This window comes from Apteryx mantelli, chromosome 26 (assembly GCF_036417845.1).
Source record: "Apteryx mantelli isolate bAptMan1 chromosome 26, bAptMan1.hap1, whole genome shotgun sequence".
NCBI classification, from domain to species: Eukaryota; Metazoa; Chordata; class Aves; order Apterygiformes; family Apterygidae; genus Apteryx; species Apteryx mantelli.
Genome location: NC_090003.1, coordinates 2,332,103 through 2,354,196, shown reverse-complemented (window position 1 = coordinate 2,354,196; position 22,094 = coordinate 2,332,103). Strand labels below are relative to the sequence as shown.

Sequence of the window (22,094 nt, the reverse complement as noted above, 5' to 3'; positions counted from 1 at the left end):
ATCAAAGGTAATGAGTGTATAAAATGTTTGACTTTTTCAAGTGTAGCAATAAGAAGCTTTCACTTCCCTGCATATATTAGTTTCTGCTCTGCAGCAAGTACTTTTCTGTATCACTTGCATAATCAGCTATCATAGTATTTTGCAAGGGCCCTATCTTGAGCGTAAGAACCTGAAAATATTAAGTAATTTGAGATCCTGGTCTAAGCAAATCACTCAAACAAGGTTTGTAAGATGCTGTCAGTCTGTGATATGACAGGAAGACTGCAAGAGTTTCAATTCTTAATGGGCAAAAACAACAAAAAAAATGTAATTAATGAGTATCAGCAAGGTGAGGTTCTGGGAATCACTGAAAGTTCTTGAAGAGCACTTGAGATACGTTTGCATCATTTTGGAATACAGAGTTTTATTTTACCCTGATTCTGGAAGAAATCCTGCTGACAAATTTAGTTCATACTGGTGTAAAGCTGTCTTATTTCACGGATCCTAAATATGTTTGTTTTTCTAGTTTCTAACCTGAAAATTTGCCTATGTAGATTTAAGTCTCAAAAGATTTTTTTTTTTAATAATATTCAGTAATACCCCTTTGATATTCCACACATTTCCTTAACTCCTGTTCAATGTGGTTGAAGCAGACCTTTGATGAAGCAGATAAAAATGGTGATGGGAGTCTGAGTATTAATGAAGTACTCCAGCTAATGCACAAACTGAATGTGAACCTACCCCGACAAAAAGTCAAGCAAATGTTTAAGGTAAGAAATGAAAAAGTATTGTTTCTTTTAAACAAACAAACAAAAAAACCTAATAGGGGAGATTGTAAATACTGCAGCTGATTTGTTTCCACTCTGCTGAGAGATGCTACATGGTACATTTGGTAAATTAGAGAGAGCTCTAGAAACACATAATGAATAAATTGTTATTCATAGAATCATACCTTTCAATTAAAGTTGCATTACATACCTATGTATTATCAGGTAGCTTATAAACACTGAGGTGATTTCAGTCATTTCTTGATATTGGGTATGCATACAAACACAGCTGGATCCCACATAAATGATTACAGACTCATTAGAAACCAAAGGATAAATTTCATATTCACATCTGGTTAAAATTTGGTCTAAACAATGATCTGATGATTGAAAACTGATATCCGCTCATATTTAATTCACATAAGTGATTTTCTTGCTGGTATCCTTCCAAAAAGGTGGTCTCAGACATTTCACCTTGCTGGGCCACGTGTCACTGCTGGTATAGGGCTCCAGTCTCATAAACACTCCTGCTGTGTGTTTCTAAAATCACTTATTTGTTTCCTTTATAACAAAACAAATTTTTCATTGCGCTGATAAATGATTACATATCCTACACATATGTAGTGTTTTGATTTCACCATAATTGGGAAACATTTGGTTTTCTACCCATCCAAAGGCCATCAGTTTATACATAGGTGTTTTAAAATATATTCAAAACTATGCAGTCTTCCCAGTTCCAGTATTGTAAAGCTGCACTAAAGGTATATAACTTAAAAAAGTTCATGTTAAAAAAAATGTTAACTGATTCATTTTTTCTTTTCATAGTATTCAAAATACTATGTTTTTGCAGATATCCAGTCACATTTACATGTTTTCTATGTTACATATAGAGGCATTGCATCATATGCTGGTGATTTATTAATAATGATTACTATTCATAATAGGGGGTATGTCCATCCTCTTCAAGGGAAATAAGGTTTCTCTTGTTTGGAGATGAAGACCCCTTTACACTGGATACATTTTTCCCTTGTTGCCTTGGTTTACTGATACTTTTCTTATTTGAATTTCAGCCACAGCAACTGATCTAAAAAAAAGAAACTTTACTTTTCCCTTCACCTATGTATATATGATAATGAAACAAAATAAAAAAAACTAAGGACAAGCTAAATGATGTAAAATTAATAATATCCGTAGGTGTGTAATGGATTACTTGTTTTTCTGTGCTACTTCTGTAAGACAAAAATAGCAAAGGTACCTTCTACAGGAAACTGTTTAGAGGGATCATCCCTGATCCAGAAATTCCATTTGTCTAAATCTGGGTACTTCAGAATAAATTGCAGGGTTATGGTAACACTTTGTTCGTGGGCAAATAACTGTGAATTGCTGTTTGCATACAGGCCACAAATGCTTAGTGTTGCTGTCCGTGGTGCTGAGAACTTATTTTTGGTGTTTTCCCTAGCTGATACAACTGCAGTTGTATGGCAGTACGTGAAAGAAATTCAGCGAAGAATAGGAAGATTTGGTTAGTAAAAAGTTGCCTTTTTTTTTTTTTTTTTAATTTTCTGGCCTGTAATGTCCTTAAACCTGTCTACAGCAAAGGTGAGCAAAGCAATATGCTGACGACTCAGTTTTTGAGAACAAAGTAGGGAATGCTGGAGAAGCTTATTTCAGAAAGTATTCAAACATTGTCTGTCCTGTTTGAGAAAAGTTTCAGCTTTCCTTTTTAACAGCTGTTGCTGGCAGGTTTTTTTTCCTTCATTTTTTTTCATGCTTTTGGGAATAGGCTTTTAAGAAACACAGTAACTGCAAAATTTCTCCTCTGAGTGGCAATAACTATATCCTGTGGTGGATCCCATTGTGGTCAGGCTATCACAAGAGTTCTTGGGAGAAATTCCATCTCTACTGTGTGCAGACAGTAGGTAGTACTGCTACTAGAGCTGAAGTGGTGTGCATCACAGGCTGGGGCAACTGACCCCAAGAAGTAAAGTGTCCCAATATGTATATGTTGTAACAGTGTCATTTACTGATTTTATTTAGTTAGTTAGTTTTTGTATTCTAGCAAATTATTATACTCACAACTCTTTTTAGTTATGGCTTTGGATTTAACAGGTATCCTCCCAAGTCATGGGCATAAAATTCAATTAGCATGACTTGGGTTCTAGTGATCTTCGCAAGAAAATATGAATGGATGCTTCTTCCAGACATGCATGTTCTCTTCTATCTTCCAGGGCATAGGCTTTCATATGACAAGCATCAGCCTGATTAATCAGTCTGCTCTAGCAGACCATACAGCGAGTAGTCATGTCAGCCAGCATCCAACCAATGTTGTTTTATTCTGATGCAGGAGTTTGTTTAAAGCTTCTTCAGACTATTGCTGTGCAATTGGATATATCATTGTCATCTTGTTGTGTGATGCAGGAGGCTGATACAGATGATAACCAGGGTGTGCTGGGCTTTGATGAATTCTGTGCCTTCTACAAGATGATGTCAACACGGCGTGATTTGTACCTGCTAATGCTCACCTACAGCAACCATAAGGACTACCTAGATACAGACGACCTGAGACGCTTTCTTGAGATTGAACAAAAGGTAGGCCAAAACCAGGAAAAGACTTGCAGTCTGGATGTGGATGCCAGAAACCTGAAACACTGATATTGCAACACAAATGGCCTTTTCCTTCTTTGCTTTCAAGCAAAGAACGAAAGACACAACAAGGAAAGGGAATTTTGGTCAGAAGCAGATTAAGGCTCCTTGAAATTGTAACAAACCTTGGCACCTTATGCTATAATAAGGTCATACAGGTAATCTTGGGGCTAGTCCAAACCTGTATGCAAAAACTCTGGTAATACTGAGTGGCAATAGGCTTTATTCTGTCTGAGTTCAGGGTTTTTATGCCCCAAAACAGGAAGAGTTTTTGATAAACAAGAACTCTACTGAGTTCCTGGCATGAAATATAACACCATTGACACATCTCAATAATGCATCTATTTATTTTGGAGAAATTTAAATCCTGCTTAGACTAAATAAGCAAAAATTGGATAAACGTCAATTACCAGGGTTGTATCTTACACCTGTGTATCTCACCTAGCACATTAATCTCCTCATACTTGTAAATGGTCCACCTAATCAAATTGTGCATAACTTACTATGCTCGGGGGTACTGGGTTTTAAATAAAGCTTCTTATTTCATTTTTAAGCAGGTGAGTTCTTCGTGGTTTTGTGTTTTGGGTGGGTTTTGGGTGGGTTTAGGTTTTGGGGTTTTTTTGTTTTTTGCAGTGGCTTTTGAACTTTTCATGACTAAGAGAAATCATTCAAAACGTACTGACTGCCTGCATTTTGTTTTGATCCTTAGTCCTTTCCTCATAGCATTTTGTATGTATTTAGTGTATGAAGCAATTGGCTGGAACCAGGCAGAACATGTGTAAGTACTGTACAATTGTTCTACCCACTTTACTCTGAATGCATCCCAGGTTTTCAAAATCAACAGCCTCATGACCAGATAATTCCAGTCAGATCAGATTTCATACAGTTCAATGAAACAGGCTATCAAACTCCTTTTCAACTATTTGAATTAGTGAAGATGTTTCAAGATTCACTGACTCTGGAGTGGTAAATCAGCAAATGTCAGAAACAGTCTGCAATATTGAACCTATCAGCTGCTTTGATTATTGTACAATAAGAGAAAAGTCTCGAAGCCTTGTTGCCTAGATATCCTTAGTTTATTCTCTGATGGCTTTTACTGGAGTAGATAAGCTGTACTGGGAAAGGAGAAAGACAAACAAAAGCTCTGTAATTGGTCATCATTGTAAGATTTGTAATTAGTGAGCTGGTTGTTTCTCTGACGTTATCTTTCTGTTTGCCATTGAGGATGTGTTGCCTTTTTAAAGGAGAGGGAACTTCAGTCATGCATGTGAAAAGTGAGCAGCTACTTTTATTTTACCAGCTTTGCTCAGGAGAGTGTGAATAAAACAATTAGATTTTAATCTTGTGGGCTGGTATGACTATTTCTTGAATCACTTTGCTCCCACTACCTCTTGTTCCTGTAGGATCTTTTATTGTGTCCCTGAACATAGTCTCTGCAGTTTCTTTCTTCTTATATGTTCTTTTAGAAAATTCGCATCAGCCTATCTTCTAGTATTCAGCAGCCTAATGCAAAGATGCTCTTTGTGGCTCTGCTTTTGACTATGAATGCATTGTTCATGACAAGGCACTGAATTAATTTTGTCCCACTTCCTCAATTTGTAAAGTGGGAGATTCGGTTTTCTGAAGAGCTGTTGACAGTTCTTCATGTCTTGAAATGCATTTTGAGGCTATATGGTAGTGCATTGTAGGTATTCTCTTAGTGCTTAACATTTCATTTTTGGAATGGGTCTTAAAGACTGTATTTTCCCCATTGCACTTATCTGAAACAGTCACAGTATTTTTAGTCTATCAACCACGTAATGTATTATTATACAGGGGCCAGTAGATAATGGTAAGCATTATATCTAAAGTTGCTCATGAATCTGAGACATAACTGCTCTTCAGAGACATTAATTCATAGCTTTGAGCTTATTGTTCAAATATTGAAGTGCACTTATACACCGTGCATAAGGTTGTATATGCACATTCAGCTAAATGACAACAAACTATGTACTGTGTTGCAGTAAATGCTATCCACTTGTTTTACTGTACTTAACAAGGAGTCTAGCCTACTTCAGTCGCATTAGTAATTTTGTCCATCCATCAGTGCTGCACATCAAAGTCATGGGAGTCCATTTTCTGACAGCTCATACACATTTCTCTGAAAAGGAAACTAGTCTTGATATATTCTTATTTTTAATGGCAGAAAGTAAAGGTTTCTTCTTTCTGCATGTGTGGTGCATTCTGCATCACTGATGCAAACCTTTATGGAAACAAGAAACTTTGTAACCAAGCTACCTGGAATCAAACACTTTTACTCCTGCACTTCTGTCATAAATACCTCTTGGTCAGGACAGGTTTGGGTCTTTCTGGTTCATGGTAACTTGGCAGACTAGAAAATGGTACCTAGACATATAGTATCTGTATCATGAGGACATTCAGCCGGTGGAATAGGTTGCCCAGAGAGGCTCCATCCTCAGTTTTCAAGACCAGACTCGATAAAGCCCTCAGCTACTTGCTGTGACCTCATAACTGACTCTGCTTTGAGCAGGAGTTTGGACTAGATGAGGTCGCTTCCAACCCGAGTTATCCTATAATGCTACGAGCTCTCATCTAGACACTTGTGGAAGTTTCTGAAGTGAGGAAAAAAAGAACTGGACAGCAAGATGCAGTCAGCTCATGAACCAATGCATTGGCTTGTCTTTGCCTTTTCCCTCTCATGATCTTTTCTGAAACTGCATGCCTGTAGTCATAAATTTACATCAGAGTTTTAAGAGTTGTCTAAGAAATGAATGAATAAAAAAGTCATCTTTCTCTTGCACTCATCTTTTTAAATAAGTGGGCTGTGTTTCCATTTCCGTGGTCTATCGATCTTCCCTGTGAGAGAGCTACAAACTAGCTCATCTAATCACTGACATGGATAATACATGTCCGTAGGGCTTCTCTCCCATGCCTGGTGCTCTTCTTTCTTGTATAATACGTACAGGGAAAGTGAGTGTTCATTTTGTTCATTTGAAGCTTATCAGCAAAACAGAACTAAAGAATGTTGTGGCAGCAATGTTATAGAGATGCAGTTGGGAAAAACCTTGCTGAGAAATTTGAATTCAAAATCTCATGGAAAATGGATTTCCAGGTGATCCCTATATTTTGTTCTGTAGGGCTGAAATGTTAATGGAACCAGAAAAGCCTTTTGTTATTTCAGAGTTTGTCCTTCTGGACCCAGCCAATCTGTAATGTATGGGGCAAATAAAAGGTTAGGGTTCTTTTCTTCCTCTTTTTCACTTTTATTTGTTAGGTTTTAAATTACTACCAGAAAAGGCATTGGTCTTGTAGCAAATATGCTGGTGGTTTAGTTTCTCCCTTAGCAAAGATTCTGTGTTGCCAACCATCATCAATTTAACTAATTTAATGGTAGTCCCCTTTGGCAACAAGGGCTGTATCTTCATGTGTGTCATGTACAGTTCCTGGTGGAAAGGAGCTGCTGGACCACTCAGGACAGGAGTATTAAATAATAGCAGAAGTAATAATTAAATAAAAAATGAATAATAAATAACAGGAATATTAAATAATACTGTTTCCTTGCAATGTTTTTATAATTCAGTTTTAACAAAGGTTCAGTAAGTGGCTTCTTTTTGCTCTGCTCTTCTTTTCTTCCTAACATCTCCAAACATATATTTCCCTTTCTAATTTAGAATGCAAAGCAATCATGAAGTTAGCAGATTTCCTCAAGGAGCCTTCTGAGAGCAGTGTCTCCTGACTCTCTGTTACCTTGCTAGTTATAAATGATTCTTCTGTCCATTGCATAAAGTACCACCATTTTGTTGTTTTATTCTAAAGTAAAAACCCTTTGACAATGCAAATGAATCCTTTAATCCTACAACAGAGGAAATTTTATTGGTTTGTGACAAAGCTTGTTCTATTTGGATGCTTTGTGTGCTTAACAACACTCTAATCGGATTTGACCTACAAAGCAGAACTCTGTTTTTTGGCTGTGATCAGACAGCTGCCAATAGGACAGAAACTTTTCACTGAGCAGTTTAGTCGTTATCTGACCTGACACTGATTGGCAGGAGTGAGAATCTCACTGGATAACTGGAAATCCTAGTGTCACTATGGGTAATCTGGATCATTGTTGAACTGTATGCAGGGAAAAGAGTGAGGAGAAACTGCAATTGCTAGTTAACAAGTCCTCCACTTAATTTTTACAGATGACCAGCGTGACTAAGGAACACTGCCTGGAAATCGTCAGCAAGTTTGAACCGTGCTTGGAGAACAAGAAGGAGGGAGCTTTGGGAATTGATGGTAAGCTGGCTGGCATAGCTGTTGTAGGAGAGGAATAACAGAGATTAAAGGCTTGTGAGAATACAGCATTTGTTTGCATCATAAGTAGTTTATCATGTTGTATAAAGAATGCTTTTTTTCTCATTTTTTTGGCATATCTATTATTTGCTGGAGAACCTAAAGGGAAATTGGTACTCCTTAGAAGTTTTTTAAGGGTACATATGATGATGAAGTAGTAGTCACTGGAGGTCCACAGGACCTGGATGTGTCTCATTTGTGCTTTTGGAAAATACAATAGAATTTAGTCCCATGATTACCATAGGTGTCTTTGGAAATACTTCTTGTGTGCCTATACACACATATTGGATCTTTAATAAAATGAGTTACCTGTTTCAGAGTAAACATGTAAAGCAGGATAATAAGTGAAGTTTCTCCAGAAGCATGCTGTCATGACCTCTGGTGCTGATGGCTTCACTTTGAATATAATTATGCTGTACCACCATGACAGTGCCTGTTTTTTGGGGGGCTGATTCTAAATCCCTTCCCATAAATGGTAAATCTTCAGTCAGATCTTATTGACTCCAAGGACAGAGTTACATTACTTAGGACTTAAGATTGCGTGCAGAAGTCCTAGTCCTGTGTTTACAAATCAGCCTTGTACATTTGTGGGTGTGTTGGCATTGTGGAAAAGTGGCAAAATATAAGCTCAGTTTGGTTTACTGCCTGAAGAAGTGGGTAGTTTCTGGTATGTCATGTTAGGTTTTTTTCCTTCAAGTGATGGTGGTTGCTTAGAGTGGATTCAGGTCTTTTCTACTTTCAGATTAAATTCTCTGTTGCTCTCAATTTATGTTAAAGCTTTTACTAGTACAAAGTGAGTGTAGAAGTTGACACAGTCATGCTTTGATTTGGTAGTGCTTTACAGGCAGTTGGCAGTCATATAAATAGCGAAGATTCAGATTCACTCTCCTCCCTTCTTCATACCTAGGAATATCAGGCTAGTCTTTTCAAACAATTTCAAATAATCAGGCTAGGCTTTTCATATCGGAAAGAAAAACTTTAAAAAACTAGCCTGATCTATAAAAGCTTTGCTTAGGTTTGGATGATGAGCCAGCTGAGAGCTTATGGTTTAGGTTAGGGATCAGATCAACATGGGTGACTTTGTGGTGGGTGTCAGCTACAGACTGCCTTATCAAGGAGAAGTAGGAGATAAAGTCATCTTGAGAGAACTGGAAGAAGCCTTACATGTGCAGAGTCTAGTCTTCATGGGAGACTTCAACCACACCAATATCTGCTGGAAGGGCAACACAGCAGAGCACAGGCAATCCAGGAGATTTCTAGAGTGCGTTGATGATAACTTCCTAACAGAAGTGATTGAAGAGCTCACTAAAGGTGGTGCTCTGCTAGACCTGGTACCTGAAAACCAGGAAGAAATGGTTGGAGATGTTAAGATCAGGGGAAGTCTTGGCTGCAGTGACCATGGGATGGTGGAGTTCAGAACTCTGAGAAATGGGAACAAGGCAAATAGCAGGATAACAACCCTGGACTTCAGAAGAGTGGATTTTGGCCTATTCAGAGACCTGCTTGGAAGAATCCCATGGGATACAGTCCTGGAAAGAAGAGAGGTACAAGAAAGCTGGTTAATTTTCAAGGATCACCTCTTCCAAGTTCAAGAACGGTCTATTCCCCTGTGCAGGAAATCCAGCAAAGGTGGCAGGAGGCCTGCGTCAATGAACAAGGCTCCTGACAGAACTCAGACATAAAGAGGAAGCATATGAGAGATGGAAGCAAGGTTAGGTTATCCAGGAGGAATATAGAAACACTGAGTGTGCAGGGATGGCATTAGGAAAGCCAAAGCCCACTTGGAGGTGAGGGCTCCTCAAAGCCCAATCTGGCAAAGGATATGAAGGGTAACAAGAAGAGTTTCTACAGGTATATCAACAGCAAAAGGAAGACTAAGGAAAATGTGGCCCCGTTTCTGAATGAGGCAGGGGACCTGGTGACAGAGGACATGGAACGAGCCAAGGTACTCAATGCCTCCTTTGTCTCGGTCTTTACTGGTAAGATTTGCCTTCAGAAATCCCACGCTCCTGAGGTCAGTGGGAAAATCTAAAACAGTGAACGCTTACCCTAGGTGGGACAGGATCAGGTTAGGGAACATTTAAACAAACTGGACATACGTAAGTGCATGGAACCTGATGGAATGCATCCATAAGTGCTGAGGGAGCTGGCCAATGTCTTTGCAAGGCCACTCTCAATGATCTCTGAAAGGTCATGATGATAAGGGGAGGTTCCTGAGGACTAGGAGAAAGCAAAAGTCGCTCCTATCTTCAAAAAGTGCAGGAAGGAGAATCCGGGAACTGCAGGCCAGTCAGCCTCACCTGAATCCCTGGGAAGATGATGGAACAAACTCCTGGAAGCAATTTCCAAACATATTAAGGCCAAGAAGGCAATTGGGAGTAGTCAGAATGGATTTATGAAGGGGAAATAATATCTGGCCAATCTGATAACCTTCTGTGATGAAATGACTACCTTGGTGGAGGAAAGGAGAGCAGTGGATTTTTATCTCAACTTTAGCAGGGGCCAACACTGCTTAACATCATCTTTAGTGACCTGACAATGGGACAGAGTACAACCTCAGCACATTTGCAGACAGTACAAAACTGGGAGGAGTGTTTGAACCTGATGGTTGTGCTGGCATTTAGAGGGATCTCAACAAGCTGGAGAAATGGGCATATGGGAACCTCTTGAAATTCAACAAAGGGTAATGCGAAGTCCTGCACCTGGGGAGGAATAACCCCATGCACCAGTACAGCCTGGGGGCTGACTGACTGGAAAGCAGCTTTACAGAGAAGGACCTGGGGTGGACAATAAGGTGAACGTGAACCAACAATTTGCCGTGCATCAAAGAAGGCCAACAGCATCCTGCACTGCATTAGGAAGAACGTTGTCATCAGGTCAAGGGAGGTGTGTATTCCCCTCTACTCGGGGCTGATGAGACTACATCTGGAGAGCTGTGTCTGGTTCTGGGCACCCCAGTATGAAACATGAACATACTGGAGCAAGTCCAGCAAAGGGCCAGGAAGATGAGTAAGGGACTGGAGCATCTTCCCTATGAGGAGAGACTGATAGAGCTGTGACTGTTCAGCCCAGAAAAGAAAAGGCTCGGGGGGGATCTTATCAATCAGTATAAATACTTGATGGGAAGGAGTAAAGAAAAAGGAAGCAGACTCTTCTCACTGGTGCCCACTGAAAGGGCAAGAGGCAAAGGGCACAAATTGTAACACAGGAAATTCCATTTAAACATAAGAAAACTTTTTTTACCGTGAGGGTGGTTGCACACTGGAACAGGTTGCCCAGAGAGCTTGTGGAGTCTCCATCCTTGGAGATACTCAAAACCCAACTGGGCGAGCTGAACAACCTGAACCCCTGAACAACCTACTCAAGTTGACCCTGCTTTGAGGAGGGAGGTTGGACTAGATGATTTCCAGAGGTCCCTTCCAATTGCAACTATTCTGTAATTCTGTGTGATTTGGTGAAAATGAGGTAACAAGATTCCTGCTTCCAGAAAATCCAGATGAACTGACTACATATTTTTTGACAATCTCTCATATACTTTCTCAGTTAACTCCAGGTGGAGTAAGCATTAATTTCTTAGCAATCTTTTAATTCTGCCCGCAAAATTATATGTATATACATGCATACATACATATGTATACACACACACACAGAGTCAATTTTTTATCTTTGTGTGTAATTGAGACTCTAGATCTCTCTTGTTTTCCATAAAGCAAATAGGGAGTTGCATAGAGAAGCTGAAATACAACAGCTGTGGAAACCAAAGACTTGTGTTTATTTCTCGAATTGATACAACCCAGGCAAAAGCATATTGTTCACACTTAGAGGAACTTCTTTAGGAGTAGTGAAATAGTAAAGCCTTTATTGCCCATTCATACCCATTCATGTGTCTGTATTGCCTTGTAGGATCAAATTTGTGTCCTCAGCTATGATGGCTTTTATCATGAAGCACCTAGGACAGGCCTGAGACAACCAGCTCGTTCAGAATGGTCTTGCAGAAAACCTCTCTGTTGATCAGAGGAAAACCTTCTGTGAATGTGTAATTAAATGCTTGATGTCTTTGGTACACACTGCCAATGGTATCTTGATTAGTTCAGTTTTGTTCATTCTCGGGCTGATGGATCCAGTTAATATGAACTCATTGATAAATTTATCAATTTTGATATTGTATTTTAATGAGCGCTTAAAGCAAAGGCAGTGTTGTTTCAGAGGATGCCGTAACAGCACTGTGTGGAATCACTCTTGTAGCAGCTGATTGGCTTGTAGTAAGAAGAAATGAATAATTTGCTAAGAGCCACTAATGCTATTTTTGCTGGCATATGCTGTGTCCTATTAATTTTTCATTGTATCTGATCTGACTTGGTTAGTCTCTTGCTTTTACTCAAGCTGCATTAATAGTTTGCTCACTGATCATGATATTTGAGTCTCCGAGACTGGCATAATGCTGCAATTTTTTGTTAGGCTGTAAGATTTATTAGACTTCAGGTTTAAAGTGATGTCCTACTAGCTTGCAGTTAGTACTATACTGTGACACTGGATGATCTCCAGTCTGATTTCTGACAGGATTTATATCACGTGTTTCACAAGCTTGCATGGAGTCTTAAACATTTTCATTTGAGGTCTTATACACATGTATATTTATATAATTATTAAAGGCTAATTTCATAAAAGAGCAATCATATTCTGGTGGAAGGATGACTTTTTCTGTCTACCCAGGGAGCAGATTCAAGCAGCAATACTCTTATTACAGAATTGTTTGCACGTAAAGTTATTCCTGAACAGTTATTCTGTTTAAAATTTATTCCAGAACGTTTACACAATCAGCCCTAAAATAGCATATGTAGATTTTTTCCTATAAAGATAAATACTTAAGAAGAAACAAACTTTCTCCCTCTTCACAGTACAGTTTTTTCACTTTTGTTATTGACTGTGTTTTTACAAATATTAAAGGGGACAAAGCTGCGCTATTTTTCACATACTTTTCACTTATGGAATTTTTTCTTAAGAATGGAAGTTTACTGTTTTTACTTCCAAGATTTGGGATCAGGGCAGAGCTGCCTAGAAAAGCTTGATTTACAACTTCTTTCCAGCACAGCTGTTAAGCATATGATATTGTCTCCCCATTTGAAGTTAAGCAGAAGCTGAGCTAATGTGCTTTGGTTCATGGCACTCCCTAGAAGAAATGAACCTGAGTAGATTGAAGTTCCCTAGCATTTTCTCTTAGTGTATTGTTCAGTACTTAAATGCAAAAAGTTTTGGTTGTGGTTTGTATTTAACAGTTTATTTTAGTAAAACTTTAATCTACACAAAACATAAAGCACATAAGAACCATCACAAAGGTGAATTTTTATCTTAAGTTCTGTCTAATCTCAATTTCTCTGCATTCTGTAGATCAATATTGTAAGACTGATTTTGAGGGCTGGGGTTATTTTCCCTTGTGTAGCTTTAGTGAAACAATACACCCATCTGTCACAGCTGGAGGAAGTACCCTAAGGTCTTTAGAAGCTTGACAGCATTTTTGTATAGGCGCAGTTTTATTCTGTTTTATTTATGGAATAATGAGCAAAATGTCAGGAGCATTTTAAGTTTTGAAGCAAAGAACCTAATGAATAAAGGCATCATAACTGTCAACAGGTGTTAAAGCCAGGATGTGAATGGGAATCTTAGCCTTTCAGTAGTGGTGAATGAAAAGAATTTTGGGGAGGCTTGGGATGGAGGTTATAGTTTTTTAATTTTAGTCCCTCTTGTGAAAGTGTCTATGTGTATGGGCACACATGTGATGTGAGAGCAGCAATTTCATGACAAACAGAAAAATGTAACTTGCTAAAACTTTGCTTCCAACTGTTTTTCTTCATACTTACAGTTCTGAGTAGGAGTGATGAACTGCAATACAGCAGTTGTTCAAGCCATGTAGTCTGCATTACCTGCAAAGAACCCACTACTTTGAAAAATAAATTCTTCTGGTAACATTACTGAATGTACCACAGATAACAAACGTTTTGGTGCCAGATCTGGATTATTACAGTGAACTTCAGCCTCATAAAGTGACAGATAGTAATGTAAAGGTGCAGATCTCTCCCATCCATATGCATGTGTGTGCATGTGGTGTCTTATCAAAATTAGAGATTGTTGCGTGTACAAGCCAGATACAGAATGCTGTGGGTCAAAGATCCCAGTGCACAGTCTACCTTGTATACTGACATTCTTTTGATGGTTTCAGGAGAAATGGAGAAGGGGAGAGAATCTTCCTTGCCTCAAGCTGTGTTTTGCCAGTGGAAACTATCTACAGGCAGTGCAATAACATCCATCTTTCAACTCATCTCACTGATAAGCAATACCAGGATATGACCACAGATCTCTGGAGGCTTTCATATACCATGTCACTTAATGTCCCAGTAGAATCTTTTGAATTATAAACCTAAAATGTCAGGTTCAGATTAAACAGTCTTTATTTTTCAAGAAGGGCAGAGCAGGGAAATGAACAAAGCAACTAGTAATAATGTCAAGTCTCAGATTCTTTTTCCTAAATAGTAGTTCTCCAAACCAAATATCACAGATGCTCATTGTGACAAATTGTTGGGATATAGTAGTGTTATTTATTTGTTCATTTTGCTGAACATGTTCATGAACATGCTGGTGAATGTAGGGATTCATTTTGATGCTGTGCTCTAGGAAGGTTACAGCAACAAAGTGGAAAAAAAAATGTATTATCTGTTGTATTATTCATTTGCAGGTTTCACCAATTACTTGCGGAGTCCATCAGGGGACATATTCAACCCAGAACACTACCAAGTGAATCAGGACATGAGTTATCCTTTGAGTCACTATTTCATTACCTCTTCACATAATACCTACCTCACGGGGGATCAACTGATGTCTCAGTCTAGGATGGACATGTATGCATGGGTGCTACAATCTGGCTGTCGTTGTGTAGAAGGTAAATATCAGAAGTAATCATCAGTAGGCTCCATAGTTTTGTCTCTCCTCTGTAGAGGAAGAGTCATGACTTCTGTAGAAGACACAGTAACTGGGTAGAGGAAAAAGCCAGGTAAAATGTTGTTTTCCCTTCATAAGCAACAGCAGAATAATGGTGCCATATAACAGATACATTTTCTTGAATGTGGGAATAAGGAAGACATATGAAGAGTAGTGTTGCTGGTATCGAGAAAAAAAAAATTATAAAAATTTATTTGTAGAGAAGATACTCCTATTTAGTAGAATCTGTTGGTGTATGTAATTTGTTGCAAGCATATGGCAACCAAACTGGCAAATAGGACAGAGTTCTAACTAAACAGAGCAGGAGAGCTGGTATTTCTGTTAAGGGAAGTATGGTCATATGCAAAATATTGGCAATTTCTGTACTCACCAATGAGCCTTGCTGTGAAATCCCTTCTGAAGTTTACAGTGCCTTTCAGAGGCCTTACCTGTCTGTAGCCATCTGTAATGTACTGACCATCAAAGGGTTTCCACAATTCTTCCTGTAGTAATAATCCTCAGCACTTGTTAAAGGAGATCTGTTTATTTGGGGCTTTCTCAGCCAATGGGAACAGTCATCTATTCACAGTAGAATCTCAAGACCAGGAAATTTCTTCAGAGAAAGGACATTCAGCACAGTGCAGCGATAGATACAGAGTGGGAGTGAACCTATGCCTTGCTGTGTGGCTGGGTTCCTGAAGGGGACTGCAGGGTCTCAAAGTCTTCTACAGATAGTGGCTGCAGGTGTTGTCTGATGGGTATCATTGTTTCTATTCTACAGTTGACTGCTGGGATGGGCCAGACGGTGAACCAATTGTCCACCATGGATATACTTTGACTTCCAAAATTCTCTTCAAAGATGTGATTGAAACTATCAACAAATATGCCTTTGTCAAGAATGAGTATGTATTCGGGCTGCCACCTTCTAAGTCTCAAGGTTATAAACTGTAGTGCTCTCAGGCATCCTTGTAAAGGCAGTAATTTGAAAACCTAACCTGTTACTGCATAAGCCAATCAGGCATTTGAATTCTGAATTATTTTCTATGGGGAGAAAGCCTGTAGAAGGAAATAACAAGGCAAAATTGACTGAGCAGGGAGATTGGGTAGATAGTTGTGGGGCTGTTTTTATCCTATCCATAGAAGACGAGACTGTAACATGTTTTGACAGTGAATATTTTTAGCAAATATCTGACAGTTCAGCCACTTATCTCTGGATGTGCATTCCAGTGATGCCAAGATCATACTCGGATGGTTGCTCCAAGGATAGGTGGCAAGTCAGGCAGCAAAGTAGTACAAAGAGATAGGAGCCCAGTTGTGGAGAAAGCAGACTGTTCAAGAGAAACAGGATTTTTCTCTACATGCATGTTGCTCAGAAGATCAAAGAATTATAAAATGAGAAGTTTTATAAAGCTGACGGTACTACCAACCTCTCAAGAGTCAAAATGTTTGTGTTAATCTATCTTTTTCTCCTTTTAAAAAAAAATAAACTGATGTATCTCCATGGAAATCTTCATAATTGGTTTGCAATTCATGTATCGTTCATAATTCATACTTACAAAATTACACTATATGTTGGCTTTTGTGCTCATCCTAAAAATGCATCATCTCTAAACTTAACAGGAATCCATCTTCAGTGTATTTATATGTGACACCACCCACACTCATATTGAAGTTTTATGAGTCTTATATTGATGCCTTTGAAATCAGGCATTGTGATTCCTTGGCCTCAACCTGAAGAATCAAGAATAAATGACAACAATAAAAAACTAAATCTAGAAATAATGTTTACTGTCTTTGTAGAAGAGGCTCTACCTTTATGGACAAAAGCTGCAGGTTTGTTCGTATGACACTGCCCTTTTGCCAGCTAGAAAGATTTTCACAGAAAAGCTAATACGACAGGTTTCTCCATTGGTTGTTGGAGGTGGGAAGGTAAAGACAAAGCCCATTTGGGGATCTTTTCAATTCTTGGAAGCTTTCTTCACTTTACCTGTGAAAGTAGGAGAGAGGTGAAGGACAGTTCAGGGAGGAGAGTTGAAGGCACTGACTACATTTTGCTCAAGGTTGGCTTGTTAAAATCTGATAGGAAGTGGATGTTAGGACTCTGTAGTGTAGGAAGGTGAAAAGTGTGCTCTGGAAAAAATGCATCGAGTCAGAATGCAGAAATTTAATTACCCTGTGACTGTCAAAAATAGACTATTCAGTTTGGGGTGAATAGTGGGATATCAGTCCTGTGTCCAAACTGATTTGTTGAACTCCACTGAATTTCATTAGTAGTGGTGCCTATTACAGGCATGGCTCAGACAATAATAATACTTACCCTCTTTAGTGCTATAAAAGCTAAATTTGCAGTTGATGATACTTGCTTATGTCTCTGCCAGGTACCCTGTTATCTTGTCAATTGAGAACCATTGCAGTGTTGTTCAGCAGAAGAAAATGGCACAGTATCTTATAGAAATCCTGGGAGACAAACTGGACCTGTCCTCAGTGCACAATGAAGATCCTGCCAAGCTCCCTTCACCAGCGAGTCTTAAAGGGAAGATACTGGTTAAGGTAAAAACCTATTTGTTTTTGCTCCTTCCCTCCTTTTTTGTGATGATTACAAATTCTACCTGCTATAAGGGGGTTATACAGATACAGCTGTGTCATGCAACCTAATGTTTTAGTGAGAAGTTTACTGTCACCTTTGTCTCTCACCAACAAGAGAGGTTTTTTTGTTTGGTTTGTTCATTTGGGGGATCTTTTTTAGTGTGGACTTTCGCTAAAGAAGTTGCCTACACACTAATATAGTCAGTAAAGCTCCTAACATCTGTGATAATGATTTGTTTAAAAAAAGACTTAAGTCTGCCTTACTGTACCATTCTTCTCTCTCTCCCTTGTCATTTTGATTCTAAAAGCACTTAGCTCTTAGAATCCTTTGTTGGCTCTGATTCTGCTGGGTACAGAAGAGATTTTAGCAAATACCTATTCTCACTTGAGAAGTTCTGCTTTGAACCCAAGCTACTGTAAATGTCTGGCCAGCTCTTACTGTAAGCGCTGTGCTTTCTGTATTCGCTTAAGTTTTGCTCAAAGCTTACAGATATCTATCCTAAATGTTTGATTGTTCTCCCATGAATTAGAAAATGTCATCTCTCTCATTTTTTCCCCTTTCATTCTTTCTTGTTCTTCTGTATGTATTTTTTGTAGGTTAACATTTTTTCAAGCCATTAGTTTGAGATGTTGACTTTGGTACTTTGGGGTATTCTTTGGTGGGGGATGAGAGATGACAGATTTATTTTATACAGAATCCTGGATCAGTGTCTTTGCACACACTAAACCTTAGTGTTTGCTTGGAATATTATCATTTCCACTCTTCCTAGGAATTACTCTTGTTTTTGTAATGGGTGATGCCATTTATTTCTGTGTCATTGCAAGAGTTGCATGCTAACCTGTCTGTGTAAACATTCCATGTTCTAGGGGAAGAAGCTTCCAGCCGACATTAGTGATGATGCAGAGGAAGGTGACGTGTCTGATGAGGACAGTGCTGATGAGATTGATGATGACTGTAAATTAATGAATGGAGATGTAAGTTAAGTGACCATTCGAATATAAATGTATGTTAAGATTTCCCATCACAGTGATAAGGAACCTTGTGTGTCATCTTTGGAATATGGATGTGATATAATCTTTGGGACTCATCACAATTTTTTAAGGTTTTAGGCCTTTCTGGGGACAGATTTGACAAAAATGCATACTAGACAGCACCAGTTCTAGTGGTAGTGCTTAAAGTCTGGAATTTTGTGTCTGTCTTTTAATATTTGAAATAGTAATGTCTCTTACAATTCTTTGTCATGTCATAGTGTTCTTCCCCTCAAATGCAAAAAAAAAAAAAAATAAAAAAAAATCTACCTGTGTCAAACTGGTTGCTGTTATAGAGCAGTCCTTTAGTTTGCTGAATGCTGGGTTTGGGTTTTTTTTTTTTTTACTGTAAGAAGGTGCTAAAAAGGGAGGGGAATGTTCATCTCTGCTTTCTTCAGTCTGAAAATATTTATTCTTTCATCCTGTTTAGAAGAAAAATTCTTCTGGCACTTTAATTTTCTGGCATGCAATAAGTGTGACATTGCAGCTTAGAGAAACAATTTAAAAGAGACATTGGAACCATTTAATAACATAAACCTGTCTATCCTGGACATATATTGCATTTGCAATCCTCTCTCCTTCAGATTATTTCATCATTTTGTATTATGGATATGAACCTTTTGATTTAAAACTAAAAGAGAAGCTGCTTTATGAGTAAATCTGCCTAAGGAGGAAAATAGTGTTGATGGATTGTATTTTAGCATAGCACTTTTCAGTGTTTTAATTCTGAGATTCTGCGTTGTTTTGATACTATATTTTATGATTTTTGACTTTCTCTCTTTGCATGATGAACCTTTTCAAAGTGAAAGGTATTGTACAGCCCGTGGTGATAAAGCAGGCTTTCAACTATGAGAGCGGTCATAGTATCAAGGACTGACCATTCTGAACAGGGGAAAAAATGAGCTGAAAGTCAAACCAAAAGCTTTTACAAACCACTTAGGAGCTACCAACATAGTTATCTGTACAGGGGAACTAGAACTAGGCAAGCTAAATAAAGTCAGAATTAATTGGACATTTCTTGAGTTTGAAATTTTTTACTATGATAGACAAAGTTCATTCAGCTTGTTCTTCTGAATTTTCTAGTTCTTTTGTCTGTGTCCACTGGTATGGTAGAGCGTTTCAAATAACCAGAGAAAACAAAGGAGGTGATGTCACAACCCTGCTGAAATCAGAAACATTATGGTACTTAAGATACTGATTTTGTAGGTTTTCCAGCTAATTTTAGTTTTAAGAAGATTTGGTTCCAGAGGATCCAGATCCAAATGCTTGAACAAACAGAAATGTTAGAGTGTCTTTCGTTGCTAGAAATGACTTTTGCCATGATCCTCTTTAACTCAGCCCACACATATGCTATTAGTAAAGAGCTGGCCAATGATATTTATTTTTCTTCTATTAAATGGGTGGAGAGATGAATGCTAGGAAGAAAGTGTCGTCCCTCCTAATAACTTGTTACTAGCTAACTTTATGGCTGGGTGTATTACTTTCACTAAAGACTTTGACCTCATTGTCTTTTTTACTAACAGTTCACTTTGCTGTGAGGTTTACTGATGTCTAACATATGAGATTTGCTACATCTGATTCTATTTAAAGCCAAACTTTGAAGAGCTCAGAAGATCATAGCTTGTTTCCTGGCAGAATTAACTGGGAATTTTTAAGGCCTACTGAAGAAATAAAATTTTTTACCTTATAAAAGACCTGGAATTGTGAGTTTAGGCCTCGTGAATGAAAAAGAATTGCAAAGATGAAAAGAGGTTTCTATTTTAATTTCCCTCTCTTCTTCACGCAGGCTATGATCTACCCAGAAGGAGGGAATAGGAATTCTCCTAAATTTTGCCCTTGAACTACTGAAATCCAGATTCTAAAGCTACTCCCCTTCCATCCAGTTGAATCCTGCATCTATTGTAGTTGCAGAATCAGCCTTTACATAGCATATGAATGCCTTCCATCAACCCCAATGTGTGAGAGATACTCAGACTCTGTATATATATCCTTAACTATTAAATTTCAATGAAGAATTGCTTATTAAACAGCACAATGGAATAGATGAATTTTTTACTAAATAGATATTGCAAAACATAGCATATATTGATCCAGTTCAGTAGGAGGAGTCATCTCAGTATTAATTATGTTAGCACATCCTTGGCTTGTAACAGAAGCATGTGTCATCTGAATAGGTTTGCTAATGGTCAGTCTTGGTTCCTTTCAACCATTGAAGAACTATTTTAGTTTTACTTCCTCTGTTTTCATATAACCTGATTACACTTTAGATCTAACATCTGCTTTAGGGTTTCACATGTCTGCATATCTTCTGTTAAGTCTGGTATTGAGCTGCAGGTAATTGTTTCACAGTATGCAAATGAAGAAATTGCTGGGTTATTTGGCATTCTCCAAAGTAGTTACTAATAGTCAGTTAGAGCAAACCCTTCAGCTAGGCTTTTTTTTTTTCTTTTCCATCTTTTTCATGCTCATAGCATTTTAGTTTGTATTAATCCTGGCTGGAATTACTAAGACTTATTTCATCACTACCTTGTCTAATGATTCTGTTTTGTTTGTAGGCATCTACTAATAGGAAGAGGGTGGAGAATATAGCAAAGAAAAAACTTGACTCACTCATAAAGGAATCAAAAATCCGTGACTGTGAAGATCCGAACAATTTTACAGTCACCACTCTGCCATCATCAGGGAAGGCTGGTCAGAAATCAGATATTAAGAAGGTGAACATATTTTATTGTGCTTCACTCATTTGTAGAGTTGACTGGTGGGTATTTTTGTGTCTATAGCTAGCTAGTGCTATTATTTCATAACAATAACGTTTGCTTTTTAAAAGGTGGATGTCTAAGGTTGGGTTTCTAAATCTATTTTGAGGCTCCCAAATACAGACAGGTTAATTTACCTGAGGCATCTGCAGCTATTATAGTACTAATGAAAGTGAAGAATGCTCAGCACTGCCCTTAAAACAGGATGCTGTGAGCCACAAGATCAGTGTGAAATTAGAGTGACTGCTTTGACAGTTTTGGCCAAAAATTTTAAAGGACCTGGAATTATGAAAGTATAATTTTAATCCACGCTCCTTCTGTGGGCCTCAGTGAAAACCAAGAAATCATTCTGTGGATGACTGGAAAAGATTGCTGTTCTATTTGTTCTTCTGTTATGGCCCCTTCTGCTGTAGCTGGGTTTTTTTGTTTGTTTCTTTATTTTGCTTTTCAAATCTGTGAGACTTCAGCTCAAGGAATCTATGCTTTTGTAATGACTAGTATTGTCTTGTTGTGGATGAATCCTGTGGGCTTTATGCTTATCCTACCTTTTAGATCATAAAGGTGTTTGAAAAGGCGCGGTTGACTGTGATGGTGTTTCTTTTTGTTAGAAATGCTGAGTATAAAATAATCTGATTAATCACTTAGCATTGCGGTTTCAGAAATACGGTTCCATGGCACATTCTGCAGGAGAAAAGTTCCTGGTAAGGCTGAAACCCCTTAGTTCTTGACTTCAGTTCTTTTCTCTCCCAATGTGGTTATAATGTTTAAAAGAAACATTGGTACTGCCAGTGTAACAAACCATGCTGCTTATAGAGTACATAATATTGAACTTATTACACACTAGTTAACCACAAGAATTAGCTATTCTCTGTGTAAACAAAGTCGTTTCATCAGATAAACATTAAGAACTAGAAGCCAGATCATTCATGACAAAACTCTAAGTTAAATTTTACTTCAGGGAGAATAATAATAATAATAAACTGGATGGATTGTAAGGCTTCCTGATGCTCTTGGTCTGAAACTT

The 22,094-nt window shown here is 38.2% G+C and overlaps 1 protein-coding gene across 1 annotated transcript in view; it reads left to right on the top strand.

Moving 5' to 3' along the window:
* PLCH2 (phospholipase C eta 2) overlaps positions 1 to 22,094 on the top strand; it is a 72,999-nt gene that overhangs the window by 19,008 nt on the left and 31,897 nt on the right. The window contains exons 5-12 of the mRNA XM_067311278.1: positions 620 to 749; positions 3,165 to 3,335; positions 7,577 to 7,670; positions 14,458 to 14,661; positions 15,481 to 15,601; positions 17,078 to 17,249; positions 18,153 to 18,260; positions 20,870 to 21,028. Of these exons, the coding sequence (XP_067167379.1) occupies positions 620 to 749; positions 3,165 to 3,335; positions 7,577 to 7,670; positions 14,458 to 14,661; positions 15,481 to 15,601; positions 17,078 to 17,249; positions 18,153 to 18,260; positions 20,870 to 21,028 (1,159 nt within the window). The remainder of the gene's footprint in view (positions 1 to 619; positions 750 to 3,164; positions 3,336 to 7,576; positions 7,671 to 14,457; positions 14,662 to 15,480; positions 15,602 to 17,077; positions 17,250 to 18,152; positions 18,261 to 20,869; positions 21,029 to 22,094) is intronic.